The sequence below is a fragment of the Pogona vitticeps genome, chromosome 3 (assembly GCF_051106095.1).
Source record: "Pogona vitticeps strain Pit_001003342236 chromosome 3, PviZW2.1, whole genome shotgun sequence".
Lineage (NCBI taxonomy): Eukaryota > Metazoa > Chordata > Lepidosauria > Squamata > Agamidae > Pogona > Pogona vitticeps.
In genome coordinates, this window is record NC_135785.1 from 7,502,874 (window position 1) to 7,528,839 (window position 25,966).

The following is a 25,966-nucleotide window of genomic DNA, read 5'->3' on the forward strand; positions in this document are numbered from 1 at the left end:
TCACTTCTGCACATGCACGAAGGCACCATCTTCAATCAGCCTTCCTCCCAGGAAAATTTTCATATAACAACCGCAGTTTCCTATATATAGTCTTATTTATTTATAAACAGCCTTTGTGGTGCAGTTGTTAAATTGCAGTACTGCAGCTAAGACTCTGCTCACAGGACCTGAGTTTGATCCTGATGGGCTCACGTAGCTGGCTCCAGGTTGACTCAGCCTTCCATCCTTCCAAGGTTGGTAAAATAAGTATCCAGCTTGCTGGGGATGGGGGTCAACGTGTGCCCTGCATAAATAAATTGTAAAACCGCCCAGAGAGAGTTTTAAATGCTGTGGGGCAGTATATAAGCAGCACACTTTGCTTCATCAGTTGCATATGCATGTTTTGTCGAACATATTATGGATTTTGCTATAAGCATTTCTGTTTGTTCAGTAAAAGACATATTTCTACAGAACCTTAAACTGGAAGCTTGCATCCACGTACCTGTGAGGATGGCCCACTGGAAATAGTGGGGCTTGTTTATGTGTGGAAGATGGGAGAAAACACTGTGTTGGGATTACAGCTTTAGAACTACACCATCAATGCATATGTATGGTATGGGAGACACAAGGAACACTCTCAGATTGGAGAACATATCATTAGGAAGGCCCTAGGGATAGTATGGCAGAAATTTCAAGCACAAACCTATGAGAAAATCCCATTGTGGGTGGCATCTATAGAAGCATTTACATTAAAAGCCCTGAACCAGAAAGGAATGTTAACCACATATGAAAATCTGTTAACCAAAGAGTTGAAGATTAAGGACAAACAAGAGCTTGAAAAAATGGGTATAGCTGTTGATTGGTGGTCAATGGTAAAATTAGAATCAAGATACAGTAGTGCCTCGCATAACGAGTGCACCGTTTAACGACGAATCCGCATAGCGATCTATTTTTTTAGATTGCTAATGCGATCACATTGCGATGTTTTAATGGGAAAAACATTGCATTGCGATGATCGGTAAGCGTTTCGCTTACCAATCTTTGCATTGCGATGTTTTTTAAACAGCTGATCGGCGGTTCCAAAATGGCCGCCGGGTGCCCAAAATGGCTGCCGCTACCATTTTCGCGCAGTTTCCTCACTTACCGAGTGCGCGAAAATGGCGGCGCTATGGAGGATCTTCGCTGAACTGTGAGTTTGGGCCCCATAGGAACGCATTAAACGAAGTTTAATGCATTCCTATGGGTTTTTCCGTTCCGTTTAGCGATGTTTCCACATAGCAACGATTAATCTGGAACGGATTAACGTCGCTATGTGGGGCAACACTGTACAAAAAAGATAGGACTGTGGGTTTTTTCAGTGGGCAAAGTCCAGGTGGACAGACTGTGGATATATACAGATGAAAGAATAATTAAGAAAATGTACATATACTTATTAGAATATGACTTAGAGGATGAGAGGGTGAAAGAGACAATGGTAAAATGGGCAAATTTTTTTGGATACAATGTGGATCTTGATGAGTGGACTAAGATGTGGAAAGAAAGCTATAAGATGTTTAAACCAGTAAATTTAAGAGAAAATATACTCAAAATGTTCTACAGATGGTATTACACACCTGTAAGACTAGCAAAAATGTCAGAAGGTAACAGCAATATATGTTGGAAGTATAAAAAAATGAAGGAACTTATTATCATATGTGGTGGCCATGTGAAAAGGTCAAAATTTATTGGACACAGGTATGGGAATTAGCAAAAGAAATTACTCAGCAGAAATTAGATATAAAACCTGAAATGGCATTACTGAATGTCATATCAGGAATAAATGATAATAAATTGAAGCATTGTCTCATGTATATACTCACAGCAGCTAGACTACTCTGGGCCCCAAAATGGAAAACCGAAGAGGTTCCAACGATAGAAGAGCTGTTAAAGAATTTATGGGATACAGCAGAACTGGACACTCTTATCAGAAGCACTACGGGAACAACCAAGAGACTATGTGAAACAAAGCTGGGGACTAATACATTCTTGGGCCCAGAAGAAGACAGGAGTGCAGGGCAAAGTTTATGATGTATGTATATCTACTTAGTATGTATATACTGGAAACCAATCTAGGGAGAGTAGAGGGGTTAATGAGGCTGGAGTCTCTGACTCCAAAGGGTTTAGGTTAAATAGAGGGGTTAGTTTTCTTTTTTCTCTCTCTTTGTATATGTGGTCTGTTTTTTTCCCCCTGTCTTTTTTTTCTCTCTCTTTTCTTGTGTCTATTATGGTTTTTGTATGCTTGAAAATTATTCTAAAATTAAAAAAAAAAAAGAACTACACCATCAACAGGTCTTGGAAAAGTGACTTGGTTTGGCCAGTAGCTCCCAGAACCCTGCATCTGCAGACTGAGTGGAGGATTATGGGAGTTGTTGTTGAAGAATGAAACACTTCCACACCCTCATCTCAGCTAGGCAGAATGCAACATGGCAGAGTGTTGCTTTTGGCACAATATGTGGAAGAAGGCGTTCTGAATGTAGGACAGTGGGGCGAACGAGGTCACCGGAGTGGGGAGGAGAAGCAGCCAGCGGGCCCATAAAACAGCCGAGCCAGTCAAGCAGAGGCTTGAGCAGTGTTCCCGACAGCTTCTCTTCTGTGCAGGAAATACGGTGTGGGGAGTTTTGCACCCTTCTGAACACATCAATTTTTGTCAATCTGGGACGCTCAGCAGGTGCAGCAGCCCCAGCCAGAACATGGTGAGGAGACCACCAGAGGGTCTCTCCACGCCAGGGTGCAGGGAAAAAAAATCCCACCTAAAATGCCACAGAGCCAGTGTGGCCAGTTAGAGCCAACCATACTGGGCTCGGTGGACTGCCACAGAAAAGACTCTCTTTTTTGCAACTTCTCCAGAGTTTTTCGGCAGGCGCCTGTCCCTCCGCCTCCGTTCCTGGCCCTTCCTTGCCCAAAAGGACGGAGCGAATTCACAAAGGATTAGAAAAACAACACACACACAAACACCGCTTCTGCTGAGTGTGCAAGTTCGAATGTTTTCAGTTTGTTTCCAGAAATGAGCCAGCTGTCTTGCTAAAAGACCCCAGCAGCTGAAGGAACAAGGCAAGGGGACCCCCTCCCCTCTCGCTTGCCGTGACAAAGCCGTCTTGCACGGCCCCCCTGGGGGAAAACAGAGCAGTCCACGTTACATTCTCGCTTTGTAAGGCAGGTCTTCCCGAGGCTGCGCTGTTTATGCTCGCCGCGGGCCGCCAACAGCTGGGCCCCGGAGGGAGGCAGCGACCGACAAGACACCCGTGGAGTAGGGGAAAACATGTTGTTTTGCTAGGACCGCGCGGTGTTTGCGCATCTGTCAACAGAATGCGGCAAGCGGGGCAAAGTGGGTGGGTGGGCCATGAGGTGGCCACACCTAAGGTCGTGTAGGGACACTGTTCTCTCCCCATCTTTGGCTCCAGGCATCTGCCCCAGGGAGCCTGCGACATTCAGCGAGAGAATTTGCCTCCCGGACAATAAATGTGCCACGCCACTCTCCGGCCAGTTGCTAAGGGAACTATTCTGAGGGCCCCAGGAACAGCCAGATCCCATGAACGACGAGACGGGGAGAACTTTGGACAGGGGCTCGCTCAGAGGACTCTCCCGGATTTGTCCAGAAAAGGAGGGTTGGGATTTATTAAAGGAGCTCCGGGATTTTATTTTATTTTATTTTTTCCAAACGGCAAGAAACTTTTCAAAACGTAGATCCTGGTCAGAACGGCTAGCCCTCTTTTACTTTTTAAAGGAGGGAATATCTGGAAACCCAAAACCTTTTCCTGCGGTTCCTTTCGCTGTCCTAAGTCAAACGTGCAAAAATAATAATAATTCATAAACCCCTACCTAATTTGCTAGCCTGGATGACTTCCACTTCTGAATAGAACTGGTGGGACAACCAGGGATTTGAATGACGTGGCGGACGAGGGGGCGGTACCCACCGATACCTACCCAATTATTTCAATTTAAAAAGTTCCTGGGCACTCACTAAAGCATGTATGGGGCGATTCTTTGGCATTTTTGCCTCTGTCAAGCTTATTTTAGTTTCAGGGTCCCCCTGTCCCAAAACCACAAAATGGTTAGAACACCGAAGGTTTTAGGCCTTACAGATCAGGGTGCCCTGAAGGCAGCCAAACATGCCCCCCAACCTTTGGATTTTTTAAAAAAAATCAAAATATTTGGGGATGTTGAGAGCATTGGAAGCGCCACCCATGGACCCCTTGGTACTGTGTATTTGGCCCCACATTATGGGCATTGGTTAGGGCAGTCAGTCCCAACTCTTGCGTCCCCCAGATGTTCCTGGACTGCAACTCCCAGATGGCTTCACCACGAGTTCTGCTGGCCAGGATTTCTGGGAGTCGCAGTCCAAGAACATCTGGGGACCCACGGTTGGGAACGACTGGGTGAGGGGATAAAGTACAAAGCATCAAATGGAGACAAAATGGAGAAACGTCAGGTATAATGGTGGGGCCCTGATATTTTCCCCTGCAGTGACTCCAAAATGTGAACCGTGTGAGAGAGCCAGGGCAGAGGCAGAGAACGGAGGCCCTGGTTTTCTGGCAAAGCACAGGAAGTTTTCCTCTTGGATTCCAACCCCCAGCATCCCCCAGCCAGTTTGATCCCATGCTCCCCTGCTTTCAACACAAAGCAACCTTGCTCTGCCTCTCGCACGCACTGGCATCCTCATATTTGCATCCTCAAACCTCGGCGTTTCTGTGCACAAATTCTTACACGCGATGCCAGTTCCCTAGACCTCAAGCTGCAGTCTCAGGATTTTGAATTTTTATTTTTATTTTTAAAAGCTACTTGACTTTTTTCGGTTTCAATTCCCATTTTGGGGTGGAATGCCCTGGTAAGATTTTGGCAAACCAAGTTCCTATCTCTCCCTCTCTTTCCCCCCTAAACAAGTGGCAGTACCTTTTTGTTCATTCTTCCTCTTCTTTAACATTTAGGACAAGACCCGGTTCATCGTAGTAAAAGGGGCAGCTGATCTAATAACTTTACTTTTCCAGGTGGCCTCTAACCTGGCCAGAGAGGTACACGGTGGAAAAGTCTCTTCTGCAATGCCTTCTGAACACAACCGGTGGGACAAAGATTTGAATGATGTGTGGGAAGGTGAGCCTTCCTGTGACTAAAGCTGGCCTGTTTCACTTGAGGACAGAGGTGCACGTCAATCCTTCAGAGGTATGCAGATCTATCAGTCTTTGAGAGAAGAGGGACAGCCCAGCTGTTAGCCAGACCGAGGAGGCGGTGGCTGCCACCCACTCCCTGAGCCGGCCCTCGCCACCACCAGCCTTGTTCTCCCGGCTGCCTCTCGGAGAAGGTGGCGTTGCGGCAGGCAGAAGTGGCCCCTGTCTCTCTGCCGCCAGCCACACACATAACAGAGGCACTTCTTAAGACAGCAGTGTAAATAATGCGTGGCCTGAAGGTTTCCAGAGCCGAGGCAAATTTTGGCGCTACTCCTCCCCGTTCTGCCACAGCCCTGAGGATTTGGGAAGCAAGGCTTTATTACCTAAGGCAGGCAAGAAGACTGAGCATGTACCAACGCCTATGGAAAGGAGCAAGCAACCAGAGTGTGGGTGTGGGGGAGTGCACACACATACGGCCCGAACCCTCCCTCCTTCTGACACACTGATTTGCACGGGATGGGGCAGTGTAATGCCGGGGTGGGAACCATGCAGCTCAGCACTGTTTTTTTTGGTCCCCAGAAGGAAAAGAAGAATATTCTGACACTATCACACAAAATAGAACCATTGTAAATCTGGGGGTGTGCTTCTCCTCTAAAATCAACATTTGTGCCTCCCACAGTGCATTTTAGAAACATAACAATCACCTTCATTTTCCCCCCGGTAACAACCACAATACAATTCTTAAAAACAAACAACAAGTAGGCCTAGGGGTTGAAATTGGCTTTCTGGTCTCTTTCTGTTTCAGTGGGACGGGCTGGTATAGCCCCACAAGGTCTTAAGAGCTGGAAAAATGACACACACCCCCGACATCCAGAGGCTGCCTAACTTTGGTGTAGGGTGGGGAGATCTGAGTTCAAATCCCCACTCTGCAACGAAGCTGGCTACGAGCGACGTCTTGTTGCAGAACCAACCTCACAAAGTTACTGGGAAGGTTAAAAAAGGTGCAAGGCAATACCATCTGTGTACACCAGCACAAAATGAGTACAACAGCTTTCACATTTCATAGATATAGGAAACTGTGCAAAGACTTGGATCAACCCACATGCACATGCTTCACAATGTTTCCTCCTGGCACCCCCTGTCCTGTGTGTCTCCCGCCCCCTGCAACCCATGTCAAGCTCCTTACTACGGCAACGTGCGCAGCGACTCTGGTCATATTCCAGCAGCTCTGAAGGGCGCAAACGATCCTTCGGGGGCTTCCAGCGCTCCTGCTGCAGCCGGATGCGAGCCGCTTCGTCCTTGGCAAAAGCTCCTAGGTCCTGCGTGTAGCGGCCATACATCTGGCAGGGGAAGAAAAAGCAACAAGTTCAAGGGCGCTGCTGGGCAGAAAAAAAGATTCATTTGGGATCACCTGTAAAGGTGCGCAAGGAGCACCTTCCTTCCTGTTTCGGGCTCAGAGCCTGCAAATTTTAGTTTCTGAATCCCTTTCAGTCCTTCCCACACTGGCTCGAGGATTCTGGGAGCTGGAGTCCAAAGCCCACCCCATCTTTCCAAGCTCTGCACAATAAACCATTTTCCCTTTAAGGATTCAGAGGAAGGGTGTGCAACATGTGGCTAAGAAGCAACCGGAGGCCCCCAAAAGATGTTTCTGTGCCATCCCGGGTCCCACCCAGTCCTGCTTGGTCAAAAAACCCTAGTTGTGTCCTTGGGTTTCCCAAGCATAGGAATCTTCTGAGGTCCTCCTAGACTTCACCCCACCAGCAAAAGAACCTGGCACAGTGCCCCCCTTTCAATGACATCTGGTGTGGCCCGTGGTGGGTCCTCCCCTCCCCTTTCTTAAGGCTATTCTACCACCTACTAAAATGAAAGGAGTCACCAAAGGCTTACCAACAGTGGGAAAGTCTGTTTTGAAAAGGGCGGGCAGAACTTTGGTTCTACTTGGAGGAGCCTTTTTGTTGCTTGCTTGCTTGTTTACTAACACCCCAAAATTTACCAGCTAAAGATCAAGCAAAAGAAGAAGAAAAGAAACACACATAAGACTGAAGAGCAGGTTGAAGCGCCATGTCCTGAACGAAGGGATTTTTAAAAAAACATTTCAGCTGCCTGATTTCCAAAACCCATTTTGCCATTCTTCTTGTTAAACAAAGAAGCGCCTGAAACCTTTGCTAAAGCATTTATTTGTTCATGTACTAGTCAGACTGATGTAACTGCTTTATGTGCAATGACCACCACCCCAAAGCAGCATAACAAGGTTCCCCTCTGCTCCAAAGTATTCTAACAACAATTCTTACAGTAACTGGATTTCATAGCCAGGTGGGTCAAACAAGAGTTTGGAAAAGTTGTAGCCTACTAACCCCTACAACTGACAGCCTGATAAAGATGAGGATTTTAACCTGGTTGTGTTGATTTCGTTTTCATTCTTGTTTCGATAATCTTAGAACTGGAGAACTGGAAAGAACAACTTCTGAATCACAGAGGCCACCCCTTGTCAAGGAGGCACAGTGGGGAACTGAATTCCAAATCTCTGCCTCTTCAGCTGGATACCTAAACCACTGAACTATCCTGAAATGTTTTACAGTGCTTTAATTGTCACTGTCGTGAGTATGGCTGACGGCTGGATTCCAAAAGATCTCCTGGATGGAGAATGAGCGCAGGGAAAGCGCCCCAGAGGGAGACCACAGCTGCAGTACAAGGAGATCTGCAAGTGGAATCTGAAAGCCTTAGGAATGGACGTCCACAGATGGGAAACCTTGACCTCTGAGCGTTCAGCCTGGAGGCAGGCAGTGCATCACAGCCTCTCCCAATTTGAGGAGACCCTTGTCCAGCAGGCTGAGGCAAAGAGACAGTCCCGAAAGCAGCCAAATCAGGGACCTGGACAGGGGACAGATTGTATTTGTCTTCAGTGTGGAAGGGATGGTCACTCTCAAATTGGCCTTCTCAGTCCCACTAGACGATGTTCCAAGTCCTCCATACAGAGCATGTTACCATCGTCTCTCGAGGCTGAAGAATGCCTAATCTAAATTTTCACTGGGCGGAATCCTACCAGTGCTTGTGTAATGTTTTTTGTAACGTGCAGCAGCTAATCACAGTTGATTGGCGAGATGCCAGTATAAATCTCGGTTGTGAAACTTCATCCGTGAACAGATATGTGATTAGGGCATACCCTGGTTCCTCGTTAATTAGCAATTAGCCATGGCAAGCAAACACCAATAGCCAATACCATTGAAGTTTAATATTATAATAGATTTAATTATATTTTAACATTTGCAATTTGTGTTTTAGTGATAGGGTCAGCTCCCTTGTGTCCCAGTGCTGATAGTATATAAATGACATACCACAATGAGTAAATGAAGTATCTGGCTGTAGAGCCTGAGGTTGGGAGTTTAATTCCCCCACTATGCATTCCAGAAAAGCCAGCCTGAGTGGCCTTGGGCAAGCTGCATAGTTGCAAGGTGCCCCCTGGAGGAAGGGAGTGGGAAACCACTTCTGAGTATTCTATACGGAGAAAATCCTGGAAAGGGTTGTCATAAGTCAGACTGGTGCTGGAGGAAGCTCTTGAGAGTCCCCTGGACTGCAAAGAGAACAAACCTATCCATTTGGAAGGAAATCAACCCTGAGTGCTCACTGGAAGGGCAGATCCTGAAGCTCAGGCTCCAATACTTTGGCCATCTCATGAGAAGAGAAGACTCCCTGGAAAAGACCCTGATGTTGGGAAAGTGTGGAGGCAAGAGGAGATGGTTGGACAGGGTCATTGACCAACATAACTTTGACCCAACTCCAGGAGGCATTGGAAGACAGGAGGGCCTGGCATGCTCTGGTCCGTGGGGTCACGAAGAGTCGGACACGACTTAACGGCAAAACAACAACAAAGTCAGACTTCAATTGATGGCACATCATTGTCGTCATTATCAATGAAATAAATTTTTGGTCCTCTAAGTTTCGTGATGAACCTGATCACCGTGGTTCACTCTCTAAGCGTACAGCTATCCACTCCTATCCAATTTCATAGACAGCCACAAATGTTTTTTTTTAATGAGGTCAGCCACTTCCTTCTGTTTAGTAGACATCCTCAAAATACCAGGTCATGGAAAATCACGTTTGGGGACTATAACTCCCAGAATCCACCAGCCAGCAGTTACCACAAAAGTAACTTTTCTGAGCTCTGCAAAAAAAAAAAAAATGTATCTCTATTACAAATGTGCCAAGAAGCCTGGATAGTTGACCTTCCTCCAACACACTTATATTTTTGCAAGTGAGATATATATTGAGGTCAGTGACTTCAATTTCCAGTTCATCTCATGTTCAGTTCAGCGGAGAGATGACAAAGTGATCAAGGTGGAGAGCAGAGCTGGTTTTGACCTCTGCTACCACATGCAGCTTTTTTGCACCCTGCTAGGAGGCTAGTGCAAAACTGAGGCTGTCGCACTGAGAGTATGATGAGAAGACCCCCACGGAAAAGACAATAATGTTGAGGAAAGCTGAAGGCAGCAGGAAAAGAGGAAGACAAAGTACTATGAGATGGATTTATTCCATGAAGGAAGCCATGGACTTGACTTTGCAAGAAATGAGCTAATGGTAGGACATTCTGGAGAATGAATGACTCTGACTTACGATAACCCTATGAATGAATTCATTCATAAGGGCATTGTAAGTCAGAGGTGACTTGACTGCACACAATGACAACAAGGAGATAATAAGAAAGACACCCAGCAAGCAGACCACAAGTGATATCTCAAGCTTGACTTCCAGGGTAGCTAGAGAGGTCTTGTCCACTCCACCTCAACCCTGAACAAAGGTACAGAATTCGAGAAACAACAACAACAAAAAAGTTAACAATCTGTCTTTCCATTTCTATTACTAGACCCTGCCTAGGTGTAGAAAACGAGAAAGCCAACAGCGTCCTAAGATGATGGAGAAAGTAATGGAGGAGGTGGGTGCCTGCAGGGAGGTACGCACGGTTGTGAACCAAGTACCAGAAAGCAGCAGACTACAAAAGCCATCGAGTTATTCAATTACTCTATAACAATTAGTGCATTAAGCAGAGGATGGTGAGCTCTTCAGAGCCAGCTTTTCCTGTGATTCCCCCCCCCCCACCCTTTTAGCAGGTGGCTGGAAGTGGGAACAAGCTTCTTTCTCAGTAAAGCAGGGAGACTACTGGGGGGGGGAGCAATACCAGGTGGGGATTTTGGGTCTCTGCCATTCAACAAATAACCTTTCACAGCTCTGCCCCTTATCTGCAATGGTTAAGTGCAGGGACTAGAAAATTCAGCTTTCATGGGGGTTAAAATAACATTCAGGGTGCTCCATCTTCAGCAAGAGGACTGGCTTCTCTCCAGGTTTCCCATTCTTCTGTCTTACTGGAATCCGATCTGATCTGGGGTATTTTTTTTTCCAAGGCGGGGCACAGAGATGGGTCAAGGCAAGGTGGCGAAAGAGGACTCTCCCCTGTTCAAAAATGAGATATACAAGCCCCCCTCCAGAACAATGGCAGGCAGATAAGGACTGGGCAGGCAGGCTGGCGGATCAATGCTCATTGTTCCCCCAGTACAAAGCTTCTCCCAGCACAGAGGCCGGAAATGGGCCGGCGCTCCCAGCTGGGACTCGCTGGCACTGACCGAGGGAGCCTCTCTTGCCAAGCCAACATCACCACGGGCCAAGCAGGCCTGTGCAGTGAGGATCAGGCCAGGCCGAATGCCAGTGAGGCGAGGTGGAATCCTTTGGCGTAACGATCTGAGTGGTGGGCTAAGACGCAGATGTGGGTTCGAATCCTTGCTTGGCAGTAAAGCTCCCTGGGCGACGCTGAGGCCGCCGCGTTCTTTCAGCCTAACCTACCTCACAGGGTTGTTGTGAGGTTAAAAAGCTGGGAGGGCCATGCGTGCCCTCTTGATCTCACTGAAGGAAAAGCCAGAGATAAATGGCAACAACAACAAAAAAGAGAATATATCTGAGCAAAAGCTAGATTGCTAAATACGTGGGAGGGGCTAGATGACCTCTAGGGTCCCGTCCAGCTCCGTGATTCCAAGATAAGCTTCATCCCATATACTTGTGAGGTGCTGGTGATATACAAGTGGGGCAATTCCTGGAGCAAGGGGGCTGCATTGCTACATGCCCCCAACCCACTGGAAGCTGCACCGACCCCTCTGCCATTTTGCCAAAATCTGGCGGTATGCAGAGCTCAGAAAAGGAAGGTAACCCTATTTAAAACAGACGTCTATCTAGTGCACAAGCCAAATGCAGACCCCTTCATAACTGTTCTTATGGGCCGGGCTCCTCACCACTTTTCTGCATCCCTAAATCTCAAAGCAATGTTTTTCCCAGTTATTCATCTTTTTAGCAAATAAAAGTGAAAAGTTGTTCCAAGAACCCCCCAGCTATGGTAGTACACCTTTTTTTTTAAAGTTGCAGGACTTAAGCTCTTTAAAGGAAACAAACGAACAAAGAAACCCATTTTCCCCCCAAAAGCCCAGCCCCAGAAGAAGCCACAGTGGAGGATCAAACTCCCAACCTCTGTCTTTGAAGCCAGATACTGAAACCAATGAGCAATATAGCCATTATGTGGGAGAAATAGGTCATAAAGCTCAGTCTCTTGCGTTGCCTCAAGGAACATGACAGTTTAGCCTTTTACATTTTATCTTGCAGTTCTACCGTCCTAACAGTTCCTGTTCTACATCATCACATCCACCCCAATATTCATCCCTGCTGGATAACTGATTTATTTACGGATTTAAAGTATTTTGACCCCACCATTCTGGGAGGAGGCCTCTGTCGCTAAAAGTCCTCTTCCACGGTTTGAAAGCGGCTTAGCTCTATGTTTATAAGTCCTTTCCGTTACTTGTGTGGCTGGACCGGAGCTTGGAAAGATGCCATTTTGGACTACCATGCCCAGAATCCCCAGCCAGCATGGGAACTATTGTCCAAAAAAAAAAAAAGGAATTTTCCTAACCTCAGGGCCTGGAACTCTTTGGAAAGAATCGGTAACCAAATGGGAAAGACTTTTAGATGACCTTTAGATGTCTCTCCTCATCCCGAAGACCCTTCTTGCAAGAGCCTTCGAACAGGAAATGAGTGTTTTGGAATCCGTAGCTGCATTCAGTCAGCCTTTTCAGGTCCTGCCAAGGAACTGCGTGCCTGGCTTCTGTACCCTTCCCTCATCCCCTGGCCTGGAATACCAAAGACTCAGAAGAAGCTAGCAAGGCCGACAGAGTGTTGCAGGAATATATGTGTGTGTGTGTGTGCTGGAGGAAGAGGTCTGTGAATGAAAGAATAAGCCGAGAAGCCCAATCATTTTAGCATAGCTAAAATCTGCAAGGTTCATTTGAAGAGCTTAGAAGGTGATATTTGAAAAGGAAATTATTCTGTTACTCATCAACTCTTATCAGCCAGGTTGATGCATTGCCAGTTATTAATGCAGTGCATTGTAATTCGCTAAAGGTAAGGGACGTGGTGGCGCTGCGGATTAAACCATAGAAGCCTCTGTGCTGCAAAGGTCAGAAGACCAGCCATTGTAAGATCGAATCCATGCAACGGAGGGAGCTCCTGTCGCTTGTCCCAGCTTCTGCCAACCTAGCCATTTGAAAGCATGTAAAAATGCGAGTTGATAAATGGGTACCACCTCGGTGGGAAGGTAACAGCGTTCCGTGTCTAGTCGCGCTGGCCACGTGACCACGGAAACTGTCTATTGACAAACGCTGGCTCTACAGCTTGGAGATGGGGATGAGCACTGCCCCCTAGAGTCAAACGCGCCTGGACAAATTGTCAAGGGGAACCTTTACCTTACCTAAGGAAGACACCCTGTAGTGGCTAATTCTGATATGGCACCTTGGAAATATAAAAATGCAAAAAACCCAAAGAATTCTTTCTTTGCCACTCAGTATTAAACAGACCATGCCACCACATGTGAAAAAAATGCTTGTCAAATGGCTCTAAAAATTCCTTTTAAAGGTCTTTAAAATAAACTATTGAAAACATCTGGATGTTCCTTGTTATTCCGAAGCAATCTGTATGGGTTACTTTTCATGCCAAGGTGAAATCAGGATAAAATTAGTGGTGGTTGTATATACTGTACCCCACAAGGAATAAAGCCATTCCCAAATCTCCTTCTCAGACTGGAAGTATTGGCTTGTCCAGAGTTGTAGCTTCTGAAAAGTAACTTGTCCAAGCTTTGATCTTGTCTGCTGTTTAACGTCTGCAGCAGCCAGTCATATCCGTTTGCTGCTGCAAGTGGAGCTTTTTTTCTTGAGGGAACACAACAAATAACACCTGACTGTCAAATCTCCTATACACATGCTGAGTTTTTCTTCTTTCGCCCTAAACAACGGTGTAGTGGTAAATGTCACAGCGTAGTTGTGCCTTTTGAAAGCCACCATCGGCAGCCTAAGGGGAGTCCAAAATGCAGGCTGATAGACCGACAAATGAGGAGCAGGTCTTTTGTACAGTTAACGCCACTTAATTCCCTATTCAAGCCCAATCTGCCCTCAAGTATTTTGCATGACAACGGGGATGGGAGTTAGGCATGGGATTGGTTCCGGCTCCGAATCCCAGAATTCTCAAATCCAGAAGTCACATCTTCCAGATCCATCTGGAGGAAGGCTAAGTTGGAAGGCCTCAGGACCCAGGCATTAGAAGCTGCTTCTAGTGCCTGCTGGTATTTTCCTGGTGACACCTACCTGCGTCCTTATACCATATCTCTGCTTATGCTCTCTTCCTGTTGAATTCCCAACCTCATCACACTCCGTATGTCACAAGTTGGAAACATTGCTTTTTTTGAACTACAACTCCCAGAATCCCCAGCCAGTATGGTCCAGGAGATTTTGAAAACTGTAGTTGCCAGATTCCCTAAGGGGAGTCTAAAATGCAGGTTGCTGGAATGACGAATGAGGAGCAGGTCTTTTGTACAGTTAATAGCTCCTAATTTCCTACTCAAGCCCTATCTGCCCACCAACCACAATGGGAATTGCCCTTTCTTGCTTTGAGTAGGAAGAGTCATACCCGTTTCTGCCACAGATGGAGGAGGAGGAGGAAAATCAAATTTAACCTTGAGAGAACGGTCATTTATACACAAGGCAGCCTCAAACCTGGAGGGGGGGAAGCCTACAGTTTTACGTACTGGGCAAAACATTCTGCTCTGCAGCAATGCACTTTATCCAGCAACTAAGGTGGGTGACACTTGCATGGGGGCCAGTAAAATATCAGAAACAGGCAAGCCTCTGGGTTGTTCAGAATTCTACAGCAGGCAAGGTGTTACAGAGATCTGGAAGAGAAACGCACAACCCCGAAGCCTCCATATCTAGGTCAGGGTGATTTTTAGACCTTCTTGTTTCTCTTCTTTTCCCCACCCCTGGCTTCGCATCACCCAGTCAGCCGAAGAGTCCTCCAGGACCTGGAAGCCTGCCCGTTCGCCATATTCAACCAGTCCAATAAAGGTTTTATCTGACGTCAGTTTTGGATTTTAGCATGGGGATTATATAGCACTCCCCTCGTCTTGTTATTGCTTCATTGTCAGCCTGACGACAACTAAGAATATCCCCCGCAAACAGACGCTGCATTTTATTCCAGCACATGCTCTGTTCCAGGAACTTCTGGATCGCTGAGTGGTTGAGCTCCAATATCTCCTATTTAAAGAATGGCTACAAAATTTGGAGGCTGCTACGGTGAGAGGAGAAAAACACAGAACGGGCAACGGGGATGTGTATATGTGTGAAACGGACATGAAGGACAGTGGTTTGTAAAATTCTGCACAATGTGGAGAAAAGTGAAGAGAGAGAGAGAGAGAGAAGACAGACAAGACACCTCTTGCTCCTTAATACTAGAAGAATCCAGTGGGATTTTTCTGGGAACTCACATTCCAGAGAGATAACAGACAGGACATCTTCATATCTCACACAGTTGAAGTGCAGAATTTGCTGCCACAAAATGTGGTACCCAGTGTGATGTTTTGTTTATTTATTTAAAATCGCCTTTCTCCTTAAAAAGGGGGATTCAGAGAAGCAACTGGTCGTGCAAGGGTTGCTTTGGGGGGGGGGGGGTTCCGGCCCCATCTGGTTTCCTTGCTCCACTTCCAAAAAGAAAAAGGGGACGAAAAGAGATTCCCCCACCCCACAAAAACATGGATCGCCACCTCTCAGCTTTCCAGAGCAGTGAATCACCTTCTAAATAGGTATAAAAAGCTGAGTTTGCAAAAGCTGGCCGGACAGCTCAGTGGTTTAAGTCTCTGGCTGCAGTGCTGGAAGTTGGGGGTTCGATTCCCCCCAATGGACCTCCTGGGAGAAGAGCCAGCCTGGGTGGCCTTGGGCCAGCTGCACCATCGCTGGACATCCTCAGAAGAAGGTAAATAACTTCGGGGTATTCTCTACCCAGAAAACTCTGAAAAGGGTTGCCAAAAGTCAGAATCGACTTGATGTCACTCAATTAGTATAATAGAGTTTGGGAGCCAGTGTAGTATAGTGCAGTGGTTCTTAACCTTGGGTTACTCAGGTGTTTTTGAACTGCAACTCCCAGAAACTCTAGCCAGCACAGGTAGTGGTGAAGGCTTCTGGGAGTTGTAGTCCAAAAACACCAGAGTAACCCAAGGTTAAGAACCACTGGTATAGTGGATACAGTGTTGGAATAGGACTCAGGAGAACTGGGTTCAAGTCCTGCTCAGGTATGGAAACTCGGGGGGGGGGCTGGAACTGGTAAAACCATTCCTTGAACCTCTTATGTATCTTGAAAACCCTATTAGAATTGCCCTAAGTCAGAAGCATGCTGAGGCACATAACAACAGCAGCAAAGTAGGGTTTGCACCAACTCAACACACACATCAGAACCAAAAGGGGACTTCTGTTTTGACTCTGGTTTGACTCTGCTCACACTTCTGATGACCCAGGTGGACCCACCTTGGAGCGTGCCCCCCCCCCTGCTGAACTTACCCAGCCCTGCTGTGGTTACTTTGTGGGAAAACTGCTAAAAGCTTTGTGGAAAAACTGAGTTCTTCTTATTATTATTTTAAGTCAGTGGATTCGTTTTCCCCAAGGGAGTGGCCGTGCCTCCAGAAAGCCTTTAAGCGGTCAGTGCACCCATCTCGGAGAGACATTGTCGCCGACAACGCGTCTTGCTCTAATTTGCCAGCAGGATTCACTTTGCAACCACACTGGGGGGGAAAAGGGAGCGCATCAGCCCAAGAAGGGGAAGGGCAGCCGTGGGAGAGCTCAGGCCTCAAGGGTATCAGACACGGCTCCACGTGTTTGGAATTCCATTCCCTGTGAGACTCAGAAGTTATCAGCCTGAATAACAAACCACCAGTCTCCAGATGCTCAAAGTTTGGGAAACACAGGATGGGAAATAGTGGATTTAAGATTAAAACTGAAGGCACGCTTCACCCAACATACTAAAGAGACACGACATGTATTCTCTCCATCACGTCCTAGAACAAGTGGCAAGTATTGCTTTTTGTACGTACTGCACAACAAACCGTATCACATCCTGGCTACAGATTGGCTGAAGAATTTAGGGAACTGTAGTCAGAAAATGTAACTTTTCCAACGTCTTCATGATTGGCTTGTGGGTTCTGCTCTAATTCTTCCATCTCCTCCAAAGCTCTTTTCAAAAGCGAACTTCCTATTAGATTGAGGATTATGGGGTTTGTTGTCCAACACGTTTAGAAGACACCTGTGTCTAAGGGGTTTCCTACAGGAGAAAATCACAGCTACCTCTGTAGGAAGAAAGCCAGATTGCTAACTGGGGCTGGTCACAGGGATCACAAAACACCCCCTGTTAGAACTGCCAACCCATGTCTGGGCACAATCCGAAGTGTCGGTTTTAACCTGCTCGGGTGTAAAGATCCCCAAGGGAGGCCTTTCTTTCAACCCCACCAGCTTCACAGTTGTGTTTGGTAGGGACACAGGAAAGGGCCTTCTCTGTGGTTGCTCCTAGACTCTGGAACTCCCTTCCACTGGAGGCCAGCCTGGCCCCATCTTTGTTGCCCTTCCACAAGAAGACAAGGGCCTTTCTCTTCAGGCAGGCTCTTCCTTCGTGACGGACCCTCTAGCAGAGATTTTAAAACAGGATGGTTTGCATTCTGTCGTTTCTAAATGTTTTAGTAATGCTTTTACCTGACATTCTTAATATAATGTCATTAGTTCTTTTTAAACATTTACATAATTTACTGGTTTTTGTTTGTTTGTTTTTTGCTTTTAATACCATGTTTTTTTGACGATTGCTACCTTGGGTCCTCTTTTTTAGGAGAAAGGTGGAGTAAAAATATTTTAAATACATATTGTTTCTCCGTTTTATCACTAGAGATGCTGGCTGAAGGCATTATTATTCAAAACAGTAACATCTGAGCTGTGTCTGCAGAGTCCTCATTTCCCAGTGATGCTTCTTACGGACTCTTCTGAAGACTGCACCACAAGTCAAATCATTGGCTTGTGTGCGTGTGTGTGTTTCTAAAGCAGTGGTTCCCAACAAAGGTCCCCAGATGTTCTTGGACTACAACTCCCAGAAACCCTGGCCAGCACAGCTAGTGGTGAAGGCTTCTGGAACTATCTTTTCCAAACGGTGCTGATGCATCAGTGATGGCACCATAATTTTTCTCAGCCCAGTTCATCTCTTTTCAGGGCATGTAGTTTTAAGAATCACTGATCTAAAAACAAGTGGCCTGTAGGTGCTAAGAGAAAAAGCAACTAATGATTATTGGTTATTCAGCTACAGCAAGACAGTCATGTGGGCTCATGTGCCAAAGACAGGGGTCCATCTTTGGTATACCAATGAAAACACACAAGACGTTGTCAATTTACAAGCATACAACAACACCTTATCTCTTTGTTACATATACACACCATGGTTCCTCTAGTGAGCTCAAGAGAGTTCTCCCAGCTTTCATAACAAGCCTGAGGGTAGTTCAGACACTGAGCACGAGACTGGCTCAAATCACCCTGCAAAGTTTTCATAGTAGAGATGGAATTTGAACTTAAGACTCCTGAGATTTCACATTGGCTCATTCATCAAAACCAACCTGTGTAAGCTAATTCAGTGGTCCCCAACCTTGGGCCTCCAGATGTTCTTGGACTTCAGCTCCCAGAAATCCTGGCTAGCAGAGGTGGTGGTGAAGGCTTCTGCCTGCCTGAGCTAAGAGATACCATATTTTTCCGTATATAAGACACCCTCATGTATAAAATGCCCCCCAATTTTCTAATCCAAAATTAAGAAAAATAAGTGGGGCTTAGCAAGTGTAGGGGGAAAGGGATCAAAGCGCTGCAGGATCGCTTTGATCCCTGCTTTCCCCTCCACTTGTTTTTGTTCTCTCCTCAGCTTACTTCCGTTTATAAAATGACCTTCAATTTTTAATCTAAAGATTTTAGACAGAAGTATAGTCTTATCCACAGAAAAATATGGTTCCAGTTACTTGACATAGGATGAAACAGCTCAGGTTAACAAAACCCAGCCCTGCCAACACCCAGGTTGAAATTTCAGCGGGACTCAACCCCCTTCCTCTGTTAGCTGAATTTCAGGAGGCCTGAAATCCATGTGGCCCAATACGCTGGACTATCTCTCCCTCAAGCCACAGACAGCATGGCTGTGGGGTGTCCTAGCTGGGGATAATGGGACGTGTCATCCAACACAACTGAAAAGTGCCAGTTTGGGCAAAAAAAGAGAGGTCTACACTGATTTCTTCTTAACCACATAGCAGAAGGCACAAGTCCAGGAATGAGGTGGGGGAGATGGTAACCAACACATCTATCTTCCTTAGCAAAGCGGCCATCCATCGAGGGACCCAAATTAATAAGTGCCTTAAAGGAAGTAACACAGAGTTTTACATAGCAGGGGCTTTGGACCTCCTCCTTCCAGTCTTCATGCAACCTGACGTAACTTGCAAAGCTGTCACAAGAAGGGACGCCGAGTGCACTGCTTCGGGTACATGGGAGGAAAAGTGGGTTATAAGTGAATCTAATCAAGAAATAAAACACGGCTGTCGCAGAGCACTCCAGATGTGACTCCAGTTCTAGGTTCGATAGTGAATAAAGGCTCAAGAGGGGCTTATCCTTCCAGCCAGCTGGGTTTTTAAAATGTCCAGGGATGCTAAGAAAAACAGTTGCCCCTTTTTCACTTTTTCAAACTCGGCCCTCTAAGGTTTGGGGCTGGACAGCCCACACACCAGCCTTTCTCCTCCCTGGCACAGCGTCCCGGTCTGTTCCTGCCTCGGAGCGCCAAGAGCGTCAGGATACAAAGGGAACAGCGGCAGAAATCTGTGTCACGCTGAATTAATTCAGCAAAATCTCTCCCCAGACGGCTCTAATCAGTCCCGATCGGCTGCACGGGGAACAACGGGAGCTTGTGAAGTTTAATCCTAGCGGACCCTCTGACCTGGAGCTTTGCCGCACCGGCCGAAGGACAGCTAAGGGAGGAAAGGAAGGCTGTTCAGAAGGCACTTTGCTTCGCACAAAGTCGGTGGTTTTCAAGACTTTGAACTTGGGAGGGCTGGTTTTTCTCTTACCGGTTTGCTCGCCCTGCAGCCAGGAAAGCCGCATACTGGGAAAGCATGGAGTTCATGCCTCCATCCTTAAGGGTTACACGGAATTGGGAATTACAAGACTGCATATCAGATCAAGCTGGAGGGAGGGGGCTGGTGGGTTTTGTAGTTCCCCCCAAAAGAAGTCTTTCAAGCATTGGATATCCCTCCTCTGTACTACTATTAAACTCCCAAGATCTGTACCGGTGCAATACTTTTATTGGACCAATTCAAAATGACACCCAAACCGTGCAAGTTTCGGATATCGCCAGATCTCTTCAGCAGGCAATGGGTTACAAAAAAGCAAGTGGCAGCGCTGAAGTCGCAGCAACAGCTTTGGGGTGGTGTGACGGTTCGTTTATGGGGCTCTCCTTTTTCCCAAATAAACCATGAGGCGGTTGTGATTCAACAAGTGTTCTAGATTTATTAACTTGGGAACAGGTATAGAAACATCAACATGTTGTACATCTAACTTCTCTTGCGGCCGGAACGTGGTACAAAAGGATGTCCATGAACTGTTACTAAACGGGTTCGTCATTGTTTAGTCGTGTCCGACTCTTCGTGACCCCATGGACCAGAGCATGCCAGGCCCTTCTATCTTCCACTGCCTCCTGTAGTTATGTCAAATTCATGTTGGTCGCTTCGATGACCCTGTCCAGCCATCTCACCTTCTGTCGTCCCCTTCTCCTCTTGCCTTCACACTTTCCCAACATCAGGGTCTTTTCCAGGGAGTTTTCTCTTCTCACGAGATGGCCAAAGTACTGGAGCCTCAGCTTCAGGATCTGTCCTTCCAGTGAGCACTCAGGGTTGATTTCCTTCAGATTGGATAGGTTTGCTCTCTTTGCAGTCCAGGGGACTCTCAAGAGCCTCCTCCAGCATCACAATACAAAAGCACCAATTCTTCGGCGGTCAGCCTTCTTTATGGTCCAGCTCTCACTTCCATACATCACTACTGGAAAAGCCATAGCTTTGACCATGCGGACCTTTGTTGGCAAGGTGAGGTATCTGCTTTTTAAGATGCTGTCTAGGTTTGTCATCGGTTTCCTCCCAAGAAGCAGGCGTCTTTTAATTTCATGGCTGCTGTCTCCATCTGCAGTGATCATGGAGCCCAAGAAAATAAAATCTGTCACTGCCTTCATAGCTTCCCCTTCTATTTCCCAGGAGCTGATGGGACCAGTGGCCATGATCTTAGTTTTGTTTGTTTGTTTGTTTTGATGTTGAGTTTCAGACCGTTTTTTGCTAAATGCGTTAACGCCCTTCAAATCCCACGGTCCAGCCAATACCTTTTCAGGTTCTTGGGATTCACCTTCTTCTTCGTCAGGAGTCAGAAGAGGGAGGGTCTCCTCATCTCCGAGCCTCCCCCATAATGGGGATCCCACTCCTTGGGGTTCAAGCCACGGTCCGGGAAGCAGCCCATCTTCTGGAGCTCCTCCAAATGCCATGCCCGCTTAAGCCTCTTGTCCTTTCCTTCTCCTCCCTTATCTTTCTTTGCCACTCCTTGGTCTCGGACTCACCCCCAATATGAAGGTCTCTGGGGAACCCCTTGACACCTTCGCTTCTCAGCCTCTGCATGAGGCACTCGCACCTGCTCCCATTGTCCAGTCCAGGGGTCCTGAACCCAAATCATCTCCCAACCCCCTGGTATCTCATCCTGGGCTACTTTTATATCCCCCGCTACTGCCTCCATCACCGACCATTGTTCCTTTCCCGCCCTTTCCCAGTCTATCTGGGTAGCTGCATTTAACCCTCTCTTCTGCAACACCAGGTCCCATGTGTCTACCCCCTGATGTTTCCACCCTTTACTCCTGGTGATTTCCTCCAACTCCTGGGTGTCTGTACTTCTGTGTTCTTTCTTAGGAGGAGAGTGTGGTGGGGTGGTCTGGGTCTCTCTATTAACCGCGGGGAGTGACGGCACCCCTAGAAACGCCTCCTGTCTTTGTTCTGGGACTCCACAGGTGGGAAGGGGGAAAGCAGAGAATGCGCAGCCACCCATATTAGGCTACCCCGTGATTGCTGAGAACAGAAGAAATGCTGGTTCCCAGAGGCACCATCTAGCTGTTCCTCAGAGCAGTACCCATCCCAGAGCTTGGGAAAGTGACTTTTCTTTCTACTTCTACTGACCATGCTGGCTTGGGGATTCTGGGAGCTGTAGTCCAAAAAGGGTCTTTTCCAAGCTGGGTTTCATCCTGGGAGGAAGGTCCCCTTTAGTGGAACTAAAAAAAGAGGTGCCTATTCAATGGAAGTGAGAGCTGGACCCTAAAGAAGGCTTGCCGCCGAAGAATGGATGCTTTTGAATTGTGGTGCTGGAGGAGGCTCTTGAGAGTCCCCTGGACTGCAAGGAGAACAAACCTATCCATTCTGAAGGAAATCAAGCCTGAGTGCTCACTGGAAGGATAGATCCTGAAGCTGAGGCTCCAATACTTTGGCCATCTCATGAGAAAAGAAGACTCCCTGGAAAAGACCCTGATGTTGGGAAAGTGTGAAGGCAAGAGGAGAAGGAGACGACAGAGGACGAGATAGTTGGACAGTGTCATCGAAGCTACCAACATGAATTTGACCAAACTCTGGGAGGCAGTGGAAGACAGGAGGGCCTGCCGTGCTCTGGTCCATGGGGTCAGGAAGAGTCGGACACAACTAAACAACTAAACAAGAACATTCAAGGTACATGAGCCCCATCCTCTTTGCATCTGGCCAGCCTACAATCTATTCCTGCACATGGGCGTAAATTCTGATATATGGTGTTAGACTGCATGTGAAACCAGGCAACAGGCTACTTCCATGCATGCATTACATTTGAATTTCCTTTTTAAAAAATAGTAGCAGCTGTGCTGGGGGCAGGAAAATGCATACAGAATCATAAGAAGCAAAGATGCCCTTAATTAATTGCATTTAAAATATTTTACCCCACCTTTGTCCTTAAAAAGGACCCAAGACAGCTTGGGTTATTATTTAAAAACCATACTTAAAAAGTAACAAAGTCAGTGCAAACATATTTAATAGAATCCAACAGCTACCACACTAAAAAGGGGAAAACAAATCAACACCAAAAATAGATTCAAAGCAGCATGTTGTACTCATCAAAAATGCTCTTCCTTCATGTCATTTCCCCAGTAACATTATATTGTGGCAAGCTATCCTTGTTCTTATAGCACCATATTTTGGCGTGATTTGGTTTTGAACGAGCCATTAAGAGGCATTGGCTTTACAAAAGACCTGCTTGTGAGGGACATGAAAAAGCCAGCGCTCGTGGTTGATCTCTCTCTGCACAGTTCTTTGCACATCCGGAGAAGCCCTTGGGTTACGTGTCAGTGGGGACTGCGACGACGAGCAGTTGTCAAATCAAAATTTACACCACCATATGTGAACGGAGCACACGTCCTCACATGTCCTCCTGCTGCTGCAGACAGCAAGGAAGAGTTGCCGCCACAAGCTTCCTTCCTGCCCGAGGCAGGAGGAGGAGCATTACTTTTGCTCCTGCATGGGAACAATTATGGGGAAGGTCAGGAGAGTGGGAGCATTTTTAAGTGGTCCTGGGTTGCCATCGGCTACCTGGTTAGGTTTGGGGCATAGCTGCTTGTTTGCCTGAGGCCTCTCCTACACTGGACAGAGAGCATGTTATAGTGGATAGGAAACCGGGCAAGGATGCAGAAGACCTGGATTTGGTCCCTCACTCAGCTATGGCCGTGGGGAGTGGCTATAGTAAACCATTCCTTCAACCTGTTGCACATCACAAGATTTCTACTAGGGTTACCAAAAGTCGGAAGCCGTTTGCTGCACAAAGCATAACAAACTCCTCCCACAGTGCCTTGATCCTATAGACTGGTGGTCCCCAACCTGTTTGGGTCCGTGGACCGGTTGGGGGGGTGCAGGCTCCGTGGGGGGGGGCAGGAGCACCCCCGCACTCGCGGGTGGGTAAGTTGAGCTCGTGGAGGGCATGTCGCGCAAGCGAGGGCGTGTCGCGCACAACTAGTTCTGCTGGCCAAAACTGATGGGCCTTGTACTGTAGTCCAAGAACATCTGGACACACCAGGTTGGGAGCCATCGCTTTAGGCAAACAGCTGTCTGTGCAGGGACCCTGATGCAAAGATGATTAGGCGGCCGTAGACTGTTCAGAACACCCTCCCCTCTGTTGTTGCTGCCATCATCCTCCTTTTCCTCTCTGATGTCCCTTCTCAGAAACTGTGGCCAGGGCAAGGTAGGCAGAAAACCAAGGTGGACATTTTAAGATGGGCATTGATTGAATCTTGGGCTCTGGCTCCAACCCTGTCAGGTGTGTAGCTGTGCCTACCTGGCTCTTGTGAGATCTTTACCCCAAGCCATTTTCCCATCCTAGTTTTAAGGAGAGAAACAGCCGCTCAACACTTCTAACAGCGAACAAGGTTCTGACAGATCTCTGTCTCGGTTTCTCTCCCACACACCCAATCATTTATTTTAATGTTTCGGGGCTCAACCGTATCCACGCTGTGTCAGAAGCCGCAGACACGAAACCTGTGACAAAAATCTCATTTGGACAATTATTTTAGGAAGTGTGTTCCATTTATATACCTTTTTTTCCCCTTCAAATTCGCTCAAGGCAAGGTACCTGAATCTCTTCCTCCCAGCCACCCCACACTTTATCTTCGCAACCGGGTGGTGAGATAGGCCAGGCCAGGAGGAGAATGCATGACCCAAGGCCACAGAATAATTTTTATGGCTTTGTGGGGCCTAGAACATGGATCTCCGAAACGCCAGTCAAACACTTGAATGGCTGCACTAAACTGGGGTTACAAGAACACCCACAACTTTCTAAATCCAGTTTTCTTTGCACAGAAAGTACTGTTAAAACCTGTGTTAAGCAAAACACAGCTCACAAAATCCTCATTGATTGCTGCACTGACTATTTTTATACTGATTATTTCTCACGGCAATGTACATCCCAAATTAGACAGTAATATTAGCATGGAAAACCAGAGGGCCTTTGCCCTGGGAAAACACCGTTTAAATTTCCACAAGAAAAGGGTGAGCAGGTGGCATAGAAGAAAGGATGAACTGGGCACCCGTGTCTATACGCTCCTCAAAGTTTTCCTCCAGTTGGTGCCCAGGGCTCAGGTGTTCCGCTAAAGGCTTTTGTGTATGAAGGCGGCTTTATTGACCTGTGTGGAACCTGTCAACGCCAAACTGTCTCCTAGCTAGAGGACTGATCACTTTCAGGATTCATCAAAACTAGAAAGAGAGAAAGAAAAATGTCCATAAACAGCAATCATTCAAGGAAGCCACATACTGCTAATTTATATCCTTGTGTTAAGTGGTTTTCGTTGCCTGACCACCCTTCAGCTATACTGCGAAAAACAAAAATTAGACTTCCCTGGCCGAGTGTTTTTCAGTTGTGTTGTGTGACCATACTTCTCATTTTCCCCAACCAGCACAAGCATCAACTGGGGATGAGGGATACGGTAGTCTAATCCATCTATAGAGCACCTAGATTGGGAATGCTGGGTTTAGGGTACTGGACCGGAATTCAAATCTGCAGAATTTCAGCGTTCAAATCTGCAGAATATCAAGCGACAAGACCTCGTGAACCCAGCAGGCTGTGCACAACGGACATTAAAGAACCGCGCCAGATTGATAAAACAAGAATGGAAATGACATTCTTGACGGATCTTTATTTATTTATTTATTTATTTATTTATTTGATTTATATGCCGCCCACTCTACCCAAAGGTCTCTGGGCGGCTCATAGATATTCTTTCACTTCTGGAAGCTGCCGAGCAGTACACTTATTTTTAGTTATTTTGTTATCTCCTATCATGATTTAGTGTGCTGCTCCGTTGTCTGGGTCATTTGCCTCGGGCAAAGATTTCTGGAAAGGCTTCTGATGCCTTTTTTTAAATAAACAAAGGGCACACAATGCGTGGACGAACACACATGCTTGCTTGGCCAGGGCCCTCTCAGTCACTGATGCAGTTGCTTTCGCAGGTAACGGCACCCTAAATGGCCGCGTTCCAAAGACAAGCCACTCCTGCTTCAAATCTCTTCCATGCTGGGAAGTGACAGACCAGCTTGCCCTGAGCAAGCCATGCTCTCTGCCGAGACTGGCCACTCCATCAGCCATAGAGGGTCAATAATATTGGCTATGGTATAACATTTTTATAAGAATCACACAGACTTGAGAAAGCTCCCTTAAAAAAAAAAGAGTAAAAATCCCAGAATCCTTCAGCCAGCATGGCTACTTTCTAGTACACACAGAAAAACGAGAAAGCCACCAATCTCTACGATTACCACTATTATGGGTTAAAGACAATGGTTCATTCCAACTAGAGTAAGCCCACTGAATCATGGACATTTACACAAGTGTAGACTTACCGTCCGGACAGAATTGTTT

At 46.8% G+C, this 25,966-nt stretch overlaps 1 protein-coding gene across 2 annotated transcripts in view; it reads right to left on the reverse strand.

The window, feature by feature from the left end:
* Positions 1 to 25,966, reverse strand: part of CLCN2 (chloride voltage-gated channel 2) — a 101,926-nt gene that overhangs the window by 52,932 nt on the left and 23,028 nt on the right. For both annotated transcript variants that reach the window (XM_072996271.2, XM_072996270.2), the window contains exon 2: positions 6,307 to 6,460. In XM_072996271.2, the coding sequence (XP_072852372.2) occupies positions 6,307 to 6,460 (154 nt within the window). The remainder of the gene's footprint in view (positions 1 to 6,306; positions 6,461 to 25,966) is intronic.